The sequence below is a fragment of the Sardina pilchardus genome, chromosome 4 (assembly GCF_963854185.1).
Source record: "Sardina pilchardus chromosome 4, fSarPil1.1, whole genome shotgun sequence".
Lineage (NCBI taxonomy): Eukaryota > Metazoa > Chordata > Actinopteri > Clupeiformes > Clupeidae > Sardina > Sardina pilchardus.
In genome coordinates, this window is record NC_084997.1 from 17,596,179 (window position 1) to 17,613,403 (window position 17,225).

Below are 17,225 nucleotides of genomic sequence, written 5' to 3' on the forward strand. Positions count from 1 at the left end.
CTGATGGCCAGCGACAGCAGGAAGGTGTTGGTGACGGTGCGCATGCGCTTGTTGACCAGCAGCACCACGATGATGAGCAGGTTCCCCAAGACACTGACCAGGAAGATCAGGCTGTAGAGCAGGATCCGCACGATTTCAGAGTCCATGTCTTGAGAGAGAGAGAGAGAGAGAGAGAGAGAGAGAGAGAGAGAGAGAGAGATGGAAGAGGGAAAGACAGAGAGTTGATAGATGTGGAGAGAGAAAGCAGGAAAGACAGAGAGGGAGAAGAAAAGAAAGAAAGAAAGAAAGAAAGGGAGAAACTTTAACTTTGACCAAAAAAAACTCATTAAAAGTGCTCTAAAGATCACTGAATCAGTCCATATCGTCGGCTAAACACACAAATGAAAGAATGGGATAGGGTGTGAGAGAAAAAGAGAAGTCAAACATTCAGCAGAACAACACACATCCCATCACCACCCGTTTAATATGCGCCAGAATCATTAGGTAGCCGTGCTCAAACAGAGACGCTGTAGGGCTTTTGCCCTCCTGATGAAGCTGTTTGCCTAGCATTTAGGAGAGCAGACCCGCCGTGCTGTGCTCTGGTGCGCTGGTGTGGTATGATGTGTGCGGTATTGGTCAATTCTGTTGTACATGCAGGTCAATACCTCTATACCTCGCTCCTCTCCCTCGCCTCGCCTCGCTCTAAAATCGATAAGCACCGTCTGCTGGACGGAGCACCCAAGGGATCACACGCTACCCTGCTCAGCATCTGCATACTGATGGAAAAGCTCAGGATCATCATAACTTCCTAAAGCCCTGGAGATCTACCTCATCATCTGGACAGATTGTCTTGCAATGAGGGGCGAGGTTGGTGTGTGTGTGTGTGTGTGTGTGTGGTGGGGGGGGGGCACTATCCAACATCATAAATCTCCAATCTGCTCGAGAGACTTAATTTGTGTTCGCGTGATGGAACACGAGCGCGAATTAGGCACCTGACATTTCCAGAGCCGCAGCCAGGAAAAGGTTGTCGCCCGTCACCGCGCGAGCCCGTGTGACGGCCCGACGAGCCGTGAGCACCATGGGAAAGGACCCCGGCTTAGCGCTCCCTTCCTCTGCCTGACAGGGTGGTTGATGAGGGTCTTATTGCACGACAGCGTCACAATTCCCTTAAAGCCGTCATAAAACAAGGTGGCAGAGGAAAAAGACAACGGTGCATTCATTTATAAATGCTGACTGCTCTCATCCAATGGGCTCAAACATGCATTATTGCAACATGCTTGTTTTGATATTTCGAAAACCTGAAAAACCTGGAATTGACTTGGCAGACTTTGTGTGGACGTGCAGTTGCCCAAGTCCCACGACGTACAGCGGTGGAACAATGCAGTGCATACACTCTTAGAAATGAAAGGTGCGATATAGAACCAAAAATAGTTATATTGCACGCTTCATATATGGCACCCCTAAATGGTTCTTTAAACCATTTTGAAGGGTCCATCAAAGGAACCCCTAAGGGTAAGGCTATTTCTAGGCTTTCTCCCCGACACTGCACTGTGCCTACTGCATTGTTTTTTTTCTTTCTGCCGTATAACAACGCGTCTCTGAACTGACCACATATCAGCCCTCTAGGTCACTTGAGTGGACTTAGAAACACAACTGAGCCCTAGCACCAGGTCTTTTGAAGCTGGGTGCAAAAGTAGATCAATATAGCATGAAATATGAGTACTGTAGAACATTATTTGCCAAAGGTATGCTCATGCATTTTTGAAATGCCCTATGGAAACTACCCATAGGACTTTTGGGTTTTGGCTATCCAAGGTATATTGAAAATCAAATGCTTACTGCACATCTTGGTCTCAAATGAAAGGTAACACTCTTTCTTGAAGACTTTGGATTGTATGTCAATATGATTCTGATATAGAATGACTACACAAAATATGGAGCAATTACACAAAAGTCTCTATTTTTGCATTTACTTTGTTGGTTCAACTGATGTGTGGAAAAAAGACTACACATCTGCACAACTAATATTGAAAAAAAATATTACATTTTTATAGATTCTTGTGAATATTTCAGTACCCAACATGCTGCATCTCCTTATTGGATACACTGCAGCTTGAGGTCAGGGTGGCACCAAAACCTTGGAGGAGGATATTTTTAATTAAATTGAATTGAGACATAGTAAAATTAATCTGACAATGTAAAGAACTATACAGATTGTACATAAACAAAATTGGTAAAGGCGGCCAGTGGAGAGAAGAGGATCTCCTGGGCCCACCACTCTGTTCTGTTGAGGGACCTTTTAGCCGATGCCAACCTGCCGCTGGTCACTGCCAACCAGCCAATCTGGCCATCCCCACAGAGCACGTGCGGGCTTTCAAGAGTGAGCCACTGAACTGGATGTTGGCAGTGCCTAACTGGGTATTGGCACTGAGAGAAATGTGATATGGCTTCCAATAGATTGCCTCGAGCAAAACATTCACACTCACACACGCACTCATGCACATACAGACACACACACACACACACACACACACACACACACACACACACACACACTTGGCGCATGAGCACAAAGTACGACGCACAGTTTGCCGATTTCCAATAGAGTGCAACACCAAGATCACCCTTGCGTATGAATTAAATTGCACTGATTATACGGCTGCGTTTCAGTGCAAGACCTAATATAGATCCCCGTCCTGCGTTAATCCAGATCATTATAAAACTCAGGCTTTTAAACTGGGATGTTTCAACTATATATTTTAAGGACAAGCTTATCACTGTATGTCTGCGCTTGTTTTTTGTTTTCCTCACTAATGAAGTGCACTTTTAATACCAATAGTTAAATATTCAAAACTTTTACCCTCGTGAGCTGGTTAAGCAAATTCTATCATTTATAAACACAACAATGTGTGCGTTTATGTGTGTGTGAGAAGAAAGAACGAAAGAAAGAAAGAAAGAAAGAAAGAAAATAAAAGAAAGAGAGAGAGCGAGAAAGAGGATGAAGATAACCCTCCATTTCACTACGCTTATTAAAATATGTTACACACCGCCTAGTGCTTGATCAAAGCCAATTAGTTCCTCTACTTGGGCGCTGCTTGCAGGGTGGGCACAAATCTCCCTGACCGTATTGCGCGCTGCACTCTTGGCATTTGTTCTGGCTGTTTGCTTCTGGGCCGGGTGAGCCAGCGTGTCCTCCTGCACCCCGACACTCTCTGTCATCCCTAATCAGCTCGGCCAAGGATGCGTGTGTGTGTTGTGGCCCCCGTCTCGCCACCGAGAGAAAATATGCTTGTTGAGAGGGGAGGATGTGTTTTCTCTTTCTTTTTTCTTTTTTTCTTTTTTTTTTTTTTATTCCTTGGCCGGATCGTCTCGGAATGTTTACCAGCGACGAGACGAGAGCTGTTCCCATCAGGCTCCTGAAGGGGGGAGGAGCGGTAATGTCTCGCGTTTAGCTGTGTTTGTTTTTCTTTTCAAGCCGGCGTTTAGCTAGAGGGAGCTTAGCATACCTGTGGCCCTGTGCGTGGCCACCATCCAAGAGTCAGTGCTCAAACGATATATTTATGGTTATGGTTATGGGATTTGGAAGCGATATACAAATTACAACAATAAAATAGCTAAATTTAACAGTGAGCATCTTTAAAAAGTTGGTAAGATTACAATATACAGTACTTGAAGGCCTGAGGATGTGCGTCAGTCTTGGCATGGAGATTGTTGTCAACGTGAGGTAGCCTACTTCTGGATGAGCTCATGATGCTCTGTGAAGTGACTTTCCAAGAACCACTTCTCCAACTTTAAGAATCCTCTATAAAAGAAAGTTCTCCAAAGAAGTGCTCTTTCACTGTTTAAAATACACTGGAGACTGTGATGTCTAGACTCGCTCTGTTGTCTCTCCAAACTAGATGGGAACTGATACTAACTATGATTTCACTCAAGTATTCACCACCACCAAAAAGATCATTGGCTGCCCACGTCCCTCCCTGGACGATCTATACAGCTCCCGGTTGTTCCCTCAAAAAAGCCCACGACATCCGCAAGGACCCATCCCACGCGGGTCACTGTCTGTTTCAACTGCCCTTGGACAGAGATTAACCCTCATCTTGTCCTTGGGGTCAATTTGACCCCAAGCAGTGTTTAACATCCTAAAATATATGGTTCACTTTTTTTGTTTTGCTTCAAGTTTCATGACTTTTCCTCATTTGAAGGGTACAACAGAGTAAACATGAAATTTGCACAAAAATATGTTTCCAATGTCCTGTAAAAAAAATAGTTACGTTGGTGGTATTGGGGTCAATTTGACCCCATTTTTATGAAACATGAGGTAAATGAAAATTTGACACAAAATGAATATTATTATTGTAATAGTATGAGAACATGTACTTATTATCATTATTACATAAACAAGTACATATTACATATAAGTTATTTTGGCAGGTCTGAAAAAGTCCAAAAACTCAGCCTTTGGGCTGTTGACACTGGATTGGCCATATTGCCAGCCAGGGTCCCAGGGTTCATAAAGGGGTGTGGGGGGGTGGGATTGTTTTGTAGGGCTTTTGATGGTGGTTATTACACTCTTGTTAAGTACCTACCACAAAAAAAAAAATAATTTCAATCATTTTTTGAGAGTTTTGTTAGCTGGGGTCAAATTGACCCCAAGGATAACAAACGTCGGTAAAATTTGAGGACAACATGAGGGTTAAAGAGCGAAACAAAATCATGGACAAACAGACTACAAATGGTTTCTAACCCAGAGCAATAACCACCCCAAATAATGCTAGAACTTCATCTACATATGAAGTGAGAATGCCAGCAGAATGTGAATGTGTGATGTATTGTTTGTGTGTGTGTGTGTGTGTGTGTGTGTGTGGTTGCATGTTTCATTTTAGGCTTTTATTTTCATTATTTATTGCTATGGATTATTTTTCTTTTATTGAACTCTCTTTTTTTGCACAGATAAAATACATGCACTTTCAAATTCTGTTGTACATGTGAAAGGACATTAAGGTACAGTATTCCTTCATTCATTTTCAGAAAGGTGGATTCTGTACATTTTCTGCAAAGAATGAATACACCGATCGGCTAACAGTTCTTTGTTTGATGATTTATGTAGCCTACTCTAGAATGAGTATGCCCAACTCTATGCCCAAAGACCAGGAACTGTACTCAAAGGATCTCAGTGCCAGATACTTCACGTGTATGGTATGGTACTGGCAGGTGTAGATGTGACTGTGTATCTTGCTAGGCAGTCAAGTTTTGATCGTTAATATGGGCAATGCAGTGTGCTCAGATCAATGGGCAAAATTAGGTAAATACATTTCAGTTAGGGGAAGTGATAGGTGTCTTCTCTTCATTAAATGCTAATCAATGCAATAAAGAGGATCCTAATGAACACGTTAAGCCCAATCATTCCTAACTGGAGTTAATAAGCTGGCAAAGAAGCCGTGTAAGCAGCCCAAATATAAATAACCCAACAATCAAATGTAATACGCTTACATACATAATGCGCCAGCTTTGGATATGCATTATGGTACAATATCAATCAAGTCTTTCAGTTGATTTTTAAACAGCTAAATTAAATGTGAATAATTAAATGACACTTAAGGTAGAAAAATGGATTTCATCCGTCGTTCATTTGTGAAGTCAAATTAGAAAAAGAAAAAAAAAACACTTTTTCTACGTAACCAATCAAGCACTTTTTTACTTCCATGACCATGACATTTTTTTTTTATTCTGAACCAATCACATCTGACAGTGTTGAGTTAGTCCCATCCATATCACACAAAGACCCCCCCAAAAAATGTTTATGACCCTTCAGAAAGTAATGCTTTTCTTCAATTTTCAGCAATTTCTTCATTTTTTCACCATTACCATTTAAGCCCATTATACAGTATGCTCTTTTAAAGCCCACCTAATGCGTTTCAATGAGCAATCCCTCTAATGTCTGATCTTTCTACAAACTTTACAGATCCTGTGTGACTGGTTGGGGCTTCACTCGGGCAGACCTTTTAGAGGTTGTTGAGGAATATGTCCAGGATAATGTATTTTTAAACACCTCACTGTTATTGAATAAATATATTGATGTTTTACTTCTTAAAAATATATATATTTTGTCAATAAATCATGATGTGGGTTTATTTGGAACATACACAGGCTTAAATGGTGCCACACAACCAATTAAGCCCATTCCAGACTTTTCACTTTCTTCATAAAATATCTACAGTTTATATGCTAAAATATGTTTTAACTAATTAATACATGTTCGCATGAGAGATTAATCTTGCACTTTAACAATTATAAACATCATTGACATTATAAAACCATGTCAAAGTCAATGAAAAATACCTAAAGTTAGATGCTGGTGGGCTTAATGGGTACACTTGCCCCATTAGAAAGAGGTTCACAGTGAAGGCACATTAAATGCATGTTGACCAACGCTTAGCATGTGTCATCTCTAACTTAATGAGTATGAGAGACAGTGATAAGTAGACTGCAGCCCTCATAATAATGTGCTTGGGTGTCAGTCGCTGGTCATGGCTCTTGCAATTATAAACAGCGTCTGTGTGTTTCATTAGTAAACACCTGCCTAGATCATTTAGCTGCTCTATGTTATCTGGTGTCACATCAGCCTCAGTATACTGTGTCTCAGTATTAATGAAATAAAGTTAGTGTCATTCCGTACAAATGTTAACTTCCATGATGTTCAGTGTCCTAATAAGTATACACGCAACATGCCATTCAAACACGTTGATGCATGTCAGCAAATATGATTACATTGTGCGTTATTAATTAAGTATTAAGTAAATAGTCACTTCAGTATTGTGCCACTAGCAGTTGTTTGTTTCACTGAAATCTAGTGAAGAGTAAGGACGACGATTGTGGGGTGTTGATCGCTTGGAAACATTAGTCCCAACAAATCCCTGTGCGCAGCTTATCCGTTGAATGCATAGATTCTATATATACAGTCTATGGTTGAATGCATAGGCCAGGGGTGCAGGTGTCCCATTAATGTTCCCCGATCTTACACTACATACACAACACTGTCGTCACACATTCATGAGACATGCATGCATGAAGAATGCTTAGGATTTACTCAAAAGATGGCCCAGGCCAGGGTGGATGGTAGTGATGCGCGGGTCGGCCCGTAACCCGCGGACCCCGCGGGTAACCCGCGGGTCGGGTTGGGGCGGGTAAAGAAATTATCACTTTATTTGCGGGGCGGGTTGGGGCGGGTCATTAAAAACAAACTTACATTTTAAAATCTATGTATTTTGCGTACAATTCCCTATAGCCTATATTAATGGAACCGTATGTAGGATTGTGGCCAAAACGAGTAGGCTAAGCCCACTGCAATTACTTTTAAAATGTTGCGCGGCGTATCGCCTCTCCCTCCCCTCTGAGTCGCGGCTGCCAGCTTGCTGCAGGATCCAACAGGAACAGCAACAGGCTGCTAGCTTTCAATGGCAAGTGCTAATGTTGTTTTCCTCAGCATAATGACAGAGAAACGAACTCTGATATTTGAAATGTCAATTTACACTAAGTAGCTTACAAGTAGGCTAAGTTAGGCAAACTGATGAATCTTTATCTGTCCAGCACATTAACAACACTGACTGTCTTCAAATTCTTCTCCGTTTTCAGCCGCCTCAATCTCCTATACAAATCCTTGTTTTCTTTCGGACGTATTTCGTAGGCTAAACGTTTAGCCTAGATTACAAACGCTGCTTTGTAGGTTTTTGCTGTGTATTTCTAGATTTTTTAAATGTGTAGCCTATCATCTTGTTATAATGACCTGATTATCGTTCATATTCATAATCATAGCCTTTGTTGTTGCCAGTTTACAGGCGATGTTTCCAAGCACTTACAATGCCCAGTATGTAGGCTAATAGTCGCGGGTGCGGGGCGGGGCGGGTTGTCAAAATAGATACAGTGGTGCGGGGCGGGCTGGGGCGGATCAAATAATTTCATAAAAGCGGGACCCGCGGGTTGAAAAAATACCCGACCCGCGCATCACTAGTGGATGGACATCTCTGAGATTTCATGTGAAATCCATGCGTGATTTGTTGATTACAATGTCAGACACTGCACATAAAACATTGGATTATAATGAGATAATTACACTGCTAAACCCTGCGGGGATCGCACACCAGTAGCTCCAAATATCTACTTGTGCGCGCCAGCTTTGTTTGAGAGAGTTTGAGTTTGAGAAAGAGAGAGAGAGAGAGAGAGAGAGGGGTCAATGTCGGCTCATACAAACCAATCTCTGACGCAGTTGCTTTCATCAGAATAAAATAAAAACATATATTGACAAACTGAATCCAGTGGGTTAAAGCTAGTCTTGGCTGTACGGTTCTGTATAGGCAAACTCTTTGCTGTACATCTAGAAAGAGCAAGAAACACCAACTGGCATGACAGAACACAACAAGCAGGAGCCATTCAACACAGAGGGTTAAAATTTTTCTGATGTCGTCTTACGGTTGCAGAGTGACATTCGAATGAGTTGACGGTCAAATTCAACATTAAGAGACCATTAAGAGATCATTTGAATGTCACTCAGCAACCGTAAGATGACATCAGAAAAATGTGTAGGTGTCTCTTTATGTTTTTCCAGAGCTGTAATTTCAATAGATTCATTCATTCGTTCAGCCATTTACTCAAAGAGGAGTAAGTCAATGTGAGTTGAAGAGGACTTCAGTGAGATGACAGGGAGGATGCATTTGTGAATGATGATGGCGCAATGGATGAGACTGACACAGCCTGCAGCCTTCCACTTCACACGAGGAAAATAAAGGAGTGGATTAAGACAACATGCTGACAGGAAGACCCTGATATGCTTCTATTCGATGGATAGATCGGCACCAGCATCGTTCTGACCAATTAGCTGATTGCGGTGCTTCATTGGCGTGACCTGCACAGGGAGCTGAGACAATGAATTGCTATGTGAGTCAGGTAAACTGTGGGGAGTGACATGGAGAAGACCTGAAGATAAGGCAGAGGACTTCCTATTGGCCATTCATCACTGAAAAGTCCTTATCTGCTCAATACCATGTGAGAAATTTATAGTCTAAACCAATTAACCGCTTTCAGCTCACTGATATTTATGAGAAGACACTCAAGGTCCATGAAAGAATGATTGTGTCAACTTGTTTACTTGTTGTTTAATTAGGATGGAGGAGGGGGTTTGACCGTCAATGTTGATGGCTGGGAAACATGGCTCATATTTATCTGTTTTTTTTTTTTTGTTTTGAAAATGTCAGAGACATTTCCTGCCAGCGCTCACTGAGACCCGGTGATTTCAGCCCGAGTCCTGGCCGGTCCGGTCGCCGTGGTGGTCGACGGCCGCGGAGAGACGGAGCGGTGATTGACACCTCCTCGACGGCCGTCGATCGCGGCCAGAGCATCTGTGCTTAATGGAGCGTGATGGGCGCCCCCGGCGATGAGGAGATGGCCTGTGAAAGGCAAATCGATGACCATCTCTTCGCCCCGGCTCCACTCTTAAATGCTGATCCAACAGGCTGGGAAAAGGCCAGTGTCTTGACTCTTGATGATATCGGCTTTGGAGAACACCGGTGGCGGACCACGGGGACTTGGGCGAAGAGATCTATAGGCGACGACGTGCAAGGTCAAAACAACGCTCCGTGCAAGGTCAAAACAACGTTCTGCCTCCTACATGCAGATGTACTATACCTGGACACTATTTTTTCCCATAACTGCACGTTTAAGGGGATTTACTATTCATGTATGTGGACGCTTCAGAGAAGGAATACAGTCTTTATCAGTTGATTTATGTGGTTCATGCTATATGACCTTGATCTTGCTAACACCTTTCTCTACCAGGGGAAGGGAACATATAGAGAGTCCTGCCCTGTGGGGGGAAGGAACTATTAGCCTTCAAAATGAAATAGACTTGCTAGCTAATGCACAGACACGACTGCACAGTGTAAGAGCTCCCACAAACATTAGCGTGTAATCACGGGCACCGATACAAATCACTTTAAGTGAACTCAGGTAAACAAAGTGGGTCGGATGGATCTATATGGAGAGAGAGCGAATGCAGCTCCACATCCAGAGGAAAACAAAGTGGAGGAGTACAGCCATGGAGAGGAGAAAACGACACCATCAACGGAAGTGATTTAACGACGTGAGGGAAACACTAACAGTGATATGACTCAAGCATAATGGCAGCCATGTTTTACTCAGACAGGAGATAGTCATACTAAAAGGTGAAGTCAGCTATTGCGCATGACATTCTGTTATTCTGTTTTTATGTTTATGATTATATTTACATTTCTTAGCAGACATTTTTGTCAAAAGTAACGTACATTATATTTTCAAATCAAACAAAACACATCAGAGAGGTAACTCTTCAGTATTCCCATCACATCCCATCTCTCCACACAGTGTTTCTTATGTTTGGCTGCCTACACTGTTTGTTTTATTTTTATTATTATTCTAATGTAGGGTGACCAGACATTCACGGTTTCAGGGGACAGTCCCTGTTTTTAGTAGCCTGTCCCCGGCAAAATACAGAAAAACTACCTATGTCAATATGATCAGATTGATAGTCAAACTGAAAATGTCCCCGTTTTTTTCACAGTCCCCGGTTTTGGTCTGGGACATCTGGTCACCTTATACTAGTGTACTCCCAGGATGGGCAGCCAGTGGGTTGAGGAGATGTTTGCTGAATGCGACAAGAACAATGTTATGACTTGAGATTGCGTACGATTGCTGGCTGCATCTTTAAGAATGGAAGGCTAGTGCCTTCTGAAGAAAGGAAGGGGATGCTACTCTTCCACCTGATCAGGTTGTCTGTGGCATGTACACCCACCCACATGCACACGCGCACACGCGCACACACACACACACACACACACACACACACACACACACACACACACACACACACACACACACACACACACGCACGCACACACCCAGACAGACACAGACACACACACACACACACACACACGCACGCACGCACGCACACACACACACACACACACACACACACACACACACACACACACACACACACACACACACACACACACACACACACACACTTGCTTGCACACAAAGAATAACACACTTGCACATAGAATCTCACACATGTACGTGCACGCGAACACACACACACACACACACACACACACACACACATCTAACACATTTATTCCTATATTTAGACTAGGCCTCCCGGACTTTTGTGCTTTGTCCAGTTCACTGACTGTACTCCGACAAGCCACAGTGCCAGGGGATAATGACTTAAAATAACATGGTACATGGCCTCCTCTGAGCTGATGCTCCATGTAATCTCCATGCATTTATGCACTTGGCCTCAAATCCCACCAGCGAGGTAAACATCCCTTTGTTTACTCAACTTAAATGCCATTTGTGCCTTTCCAGTAATATCGTTCTGCCATTTTCAATCATTTGAGCATGCCACAGATGGCTTTGAGGAGAATCCTCTATGTCACATTTAATGAGCTTTCCAAAGAATGAACAGATATATCCTGCAAGGGTCAAAATAATTGGTTGGTCACTCTCCTCCTCACAGAATAAAGCAGAGCAAAATGTTTTGTCACATTGCAATGTGAGTGGTATTTTATTTCCAGAATAAAGGTCTATACGCTAGGTCTCACCATCGTTAGAGCCCATTTTAAGGCACTACAGTGCTTTGCGATAGGTCATTGATATCTATTACGAAGGCTGAGGTGTGCAGTAATAGAACCATATAGCACAATAACTTGCCATCAGCGCTCTCCTAATTGACAGTAAATGGGGTAAACTGAATTTAGGTTCGAAGTGATTCGTTTCTTTTCGACTCAACTGCACAATGGATAACGATGTCTAATATTGGATCAGATAGATCAACGTTTCGTTTATTTTGTCAGGTAAATAAGTCTGCAATGCCTTAATGGCTTTCCACGTTGTTTGCCTTAATGTGAGCTCTGTGTGTTTGTGTGTGTGTGTGTGTGTGTGTGTGTGTGTGTGTGTGTGTGAGAGAGAGAGAGAGAGAGAGAGAGAGAGAGAGAGAGAGAGAGAGAGAGAGAGAGAGAGAGAGAAATCAACTTCAAAGCCAAGATCATGGCCAAACAATAATGGTCTGAATGAAACCATGGATAAAATCTGCAACTGAGTAGATGGGTGACCTTTAAGAATTATGAATTTCTATGTCAGTATTCTCATATTGACTCAAAATCATCATAGCTCAACAATCCACATTCATGCTGACAGCAGAGTCTGAACTACTTTGTAAGTACATGCTTCAGTAGTATATAACCAGTAGTTCCCTTTAACATTACACATCATCCTATCACTTGAGTAACGAGGTCTTACTCAAGTGATATGATGATGTGTAATGTTAAAGGGAACTGCTGGTTATATACAACATAACAGATGAGAGGCGTAGCACTTCCTAATGGACTTCAAAACAAAACGCAAACGCTACGCGACTTCTGGAAAAGCGTATGTCAAGTTTCGTTAATGTAAAGACTACAGTCGAATGAAAGCCAAATGCGCATTACCTTTTTGACGCGGCTGTGCTGTTCTGGGCGGCAAGGAAGCATCACCACAGGTGGTTGCATTGCCGCCGACATCCACACTGACGTTTGCAGTCCCATTCAGAGAACATCCAAAGAGCGCGAAAGTCTCGTTTTGTTTTGGTGAGTCCATTCCGCCGTGAACAGTTTGTAACATAGAAAAATGTTACACCTCGAACCTACTGCAGAAACGCGTCCGGATGAACGTATCCCATTTGGTTCTTCTTCACACGCTTACTTTTGGACCATCACTGGGCTATTTTGATAACGCCATCACCTCCCCAGAAACTCTTGCATTTCTGGCAGATTAGGATGGATACTCAACTTATGCTTTGTTTCTATTAGATAGATAAGGTCATGCAAATCAAATGCTTAAAGAATGTGTCTAAAGAAAGTCAGACTACATACAAAGTCTGCTGCGTTTTGAGCCTAAAGCCACTTAAACCGGGAGACCTCAGATTTTATGCGCCGAGAGTGTGCGTCTGGTGACTCTTTGGGTAGTCAAGTATGTGGGAGGACTGAGAGGTAGGAGGATGAGGATTGGAGAGTCTGCTGAGATGCTCTGAAGAGGGAGGGATGACTTCGTCAAGTGAAAAGCGGAGAATGAGTCGGGAGAACTCCCCTACCCATCTCCAACAGAGAAAAGTTATGAATGGTGAGTGGTTTGCCCTTGTGAGAAGCGTCGTAGTAATGCCCCCTAGTGGGGGGAATTAAACAAATATATATATATACATACTATATGTACTGTATGTATGCGGAGGTGTTCAGGGTAAGATAAGAAACTACTTTCAGGTCAAGCGCATATTATTCAGGCAAATTCTACCTCCAACATATGAGACTGAGCCGATGCTATATTGCAAACAGACTCGAACCACGAATAAGATATTGAGAAAATGAGGTGGATTTACAGTAAGCCTATTCGGCTGATTGATTGTCACAAGCTCTGAATTAAGAAACGATGTCATGATGATAATGAAGATAAATGTGCTCATTACAGAAATCAAAATAGACCTTATTTTATTATTATTATTATTGTTATTATTATTAATAATATTTATTTCTGTCCTCAACCGCACATCACTCATGCAAAATAGTTTGGCAATCACAAACCATGACTCCACTGTGGGCTTGTAACTTGAAATGTTCCCACTTGAGTCTGCAGATTCATGCAGACAGCTGTTGGCCAGTCGTCCAGGTGCATGGCTTAATGATGCAGGTACACATTGAATAATTGCCTCCTCGCCTAGTTCTGCGTCTTAATACTGATCTTAGATCACTGTAAAGAAGCAAACTGAAAAGTTACTTATGTCCTCGTGTCAGTGACCTGAAAGGAGAGACACAGCACCAGCTTCATTCCAAACAAGGGCATGCAGTGCAGACAAAAATGGTTCCCCCTTTAATGTCGCACGCACGCACGCACGCACGCACGCACGCACGCACGCACACACGCACACACACACACACACACACACACACACACACACACACACACACACACACAACCAACAGTGCACACCTGCATGAATGTCAACGCAAATGCTCCCAGAAGTGTCCTTAGAGATTCTCCAGACATTGCAGTTGTCAATGAACTTCCTAAAAATCTTGGAAGTAGGTTGTTGCTTTGATGCTCACATGGACCTGTGTTTTTCTGAGATCATGATAAAAATACCATTAATGCTTTAGCAGTGTGTGATTGCAGCACAAGACTGATGATCCTAATTTATGGTAGTCTAGGACACAATTCACAGACGCTGCATCAGAAGCTTGCAAATTGTTGGTCGGAGTAAAATGACTTTCAAGAACATAGCCAAATACCATTCTGCAGCAATCATAATCACAAACATCTGATTGTTTGGAGAAGGCAGTACCTCTATCCTTAACATACATATAGGCTATTAATCTATTCATGTGGTTGCGACTATTAGCACAAAATGTTAATTGTCAGGTGAAACATAACAGTGAATATTTGGAAGCTGTGTTGCTTTAATCAGTATACTGTAGGTCATTCCAAATAAAACAATCATTGTGTGTGTGTGTGTGTGTGTGTGTGTGTGTGTGTGTGTGTGTGTGTGTGTGTGTGTAAGGCTTCAAAAATATTTGGTTAGTGGCAGTACATTTCCACGGCCGATGAGTAGAAAAAGGCTCTGTATAAACACAGACTCCCCTAGGTCCCGGTTAGCTGCCACTGTCTGTCTACCTGTATCCATCAGTTCAGTATCCAAACGATAGCTCAGACATGCAGTCTCCTACAGTCTTACACCTGAATGAACACACACACACACACACACACACACACACACACACACACACACACACAGAGAGAAAACACATAGTTTGTCCATTTGTTGTTCACTTCAGTCCCTCTATCGAAACCACAAAAAAGACACGCATATGAAGCCTAAAATGGATGGAAATGTCAAAACATATAAATGTCTTGAAGCAGTTTTGCCTGATACAAATAGTATTCAGCCTTGATATTAGATGAAGAATATATACTGTACTGTAAAAAAATTGCCGGATGACTGGTCCACTGATCCTCAAGCCAAGGATTATATAGAGGTAGGGTTCATGAGTAGATGTAACCAGTGTGATCCACCGAAGACCAGTTCTAAGCCAGCACTGCCCAAGAATTCAGGCTCCCCTACGTCAGAGGAAGAGCTAAGGGTAAAAACACACGCAATTACTCATGACCACACACTGGAGTTCATTTGTGTTTTTAACAGAGCTCCTCTGGATGTGAAAACAAAAACATTCCTTGTTGTCACACTGTTTACACCGGGTTTTCACACTCTCTCTCTCTGTCTGTGGAATACACTGTACATAATTACATGTAATTAATTGATAATTGATTAACACAGTGTTCTCCATCCTTAAAGGGATATTCCGCCATTTGTGGAATTACGCTCATTTTCCACCTTCCCTCGAGCAAAACAATCGATATTTACCTTGTTCCCGTTCATCCAGCCATTCTGTGAGTCTGGCGATACAACTTTTAGCTTCAGCCTAGCATAGATCATTGAATCGGATTAGACCATTAGCTTCTCGCCTGCTAGCTTCATGTTTAAAAGTGACTAATATTTCTGGTAATTTTCCCATTTAAAACGTGTGTCCTCTCAAGTTAGAAAGTGCAATAAGACCAACTGAAAATGAACCCTGCCGTTTTTCTAGGCTGATTTGACATGGAACTACATTCTCATCTGGCGTAATAATCAAGGCAACTTGCAGCTACTGGCACTACTACTGCTTGATGTCTATGGGGACTATTTTCAGATGCTGCGTACGATATCACTGCGCCTATGGTATGTTTGCAAGTTGCCTTGATTATTACGCCAGATGAGAGTGTAGTTCCATGTCAAATCAGCCTAGAAAAACGCCAGGTTTCATTTTCAGTTGGTCTTATTGCACTTTCTAACTTGAGAGGAGACACGTTTTAAATGGGAAAATTATCAGAAATCTTAGTCACTTTTAAACATGAAGCTAGCAGGCGAGAAGCTAATGGTCTAATCCGATTCAGTGATCTATGCTAGGCTGAAGCTAAAAGTTGTATCGCCAGACTCACAGAATGGCTGGATGAACGGGAACAAGGTAAATATCGATTGTTTTGCTCGAGGGGAGGTGGAAAATGAGCGTATTTCCAAAAATGGCGGAATATCCCTTTAAAGAGGCACAAGCGTATGTGTATATTTAAATTTGTTATAATGTTTAAAAACATAAATGATCATAAAAATTATGTAGATGTGGTACACAGAATAAAACACACACACACACACACACACACACACACACACACACACACACACATACTTCCTTGTGCCTTGATAAAGCGCTATATTTGGTAAAAAGGAGGAGAGACACTCTCGGACATAAAAGGGCTCAAAGCAAAGGGCACTGTCAAAATCTTGGTGTCATAATTGACAGTGATAAAAATGTAAATATAAATTTCAATAGCCACATGAAAGTGATCACCTGAAAAACGTTGCCAAACTTAGAGGTCTGATGTCAAAACATGACATAGAAAAACTTATCTCCATTTATCTAGCATTTATCTCCAGCAGGGTTGATTACTGAAAATGTTGACCTTCATTTAGCCAGGAAAAAAGAGCACATTGAGATTGTTTTCTCTTTGGGCCATGGCCAAGAAGGCAGCACTCAGATAGACAAAAGACCACACACTGACCAAGGGAAGCAGACAGTTATGACAAAAAACTAAAAAACCTCGGCAAAAATACAACTAAAACAATACCAAATTTAGAAACAAGAACTGCAGCTGGACCACTGTAGCCAAACACTAAACGTACTGCAGGAACATCAAACAGAAATATACAGGTATATTACATTAGTAATAATAGTAGTATTAATAAGATACAGGTATGCTAGAGTGCAAATTGTACCCAGTCTTATCCGTTTGCAAATGCAGACCTATAAGAGGTAAGCTGACCAATAATTGCCTTGTACACAATAATCAACCAGTGCATTTATCTTTGCCCATAAAGAGGCCATAAACCATATCATGCATTACCATTGATGAGTGGAGTAATTTGCACACGTTATGAATCTCAGTGTTAGAATAACACTTTGTTTGAGGTATGTCTTTAAAACACCAATCTAAAATAGACAAAAAAAAGCAAATTAACTACCTGTGCTGGCAGTGTAAAATAAACACCATGCCTAAAATGAAAACCCAACTGAAACTTCAACATGCAATTTAAA

The 17,225-nt window shown here is 42.0% G+C and overlaps 1 protein-coding gene across 1 annotated transcript in view; it reads right to left on the reverse strand.

The window, feature by feature from the left end:
* Positions 1–12,926, reverse strand: part of cckbrb (cholecystokinin B receptor b) — a 24,545-nt gene extending 11,619 nt beyond the window's left edge. Inside the window, exons 1-2 of the mRNA XM_062534394.1 lie at positions 12,501–12,926; positions 1–148 (exon numbers count right to left, since the gene is read on the reverse strand). The exon at positions 1–148 is cut by the window's left edge and continues 107 nt beyond it. Coding sequence (XP_062390378.1) covers positions 1–148; positions 12,501–12,672 — 320 coding nt within the window. The 5' untranslated portion in view covers positions 12,673–12,926. The remainder of the gene's footprint in view (positions 149–12,500) is intronic.
* Between the last annotated feature and the right edge of the window lie 4,299 nt (positions 12,927–17,225).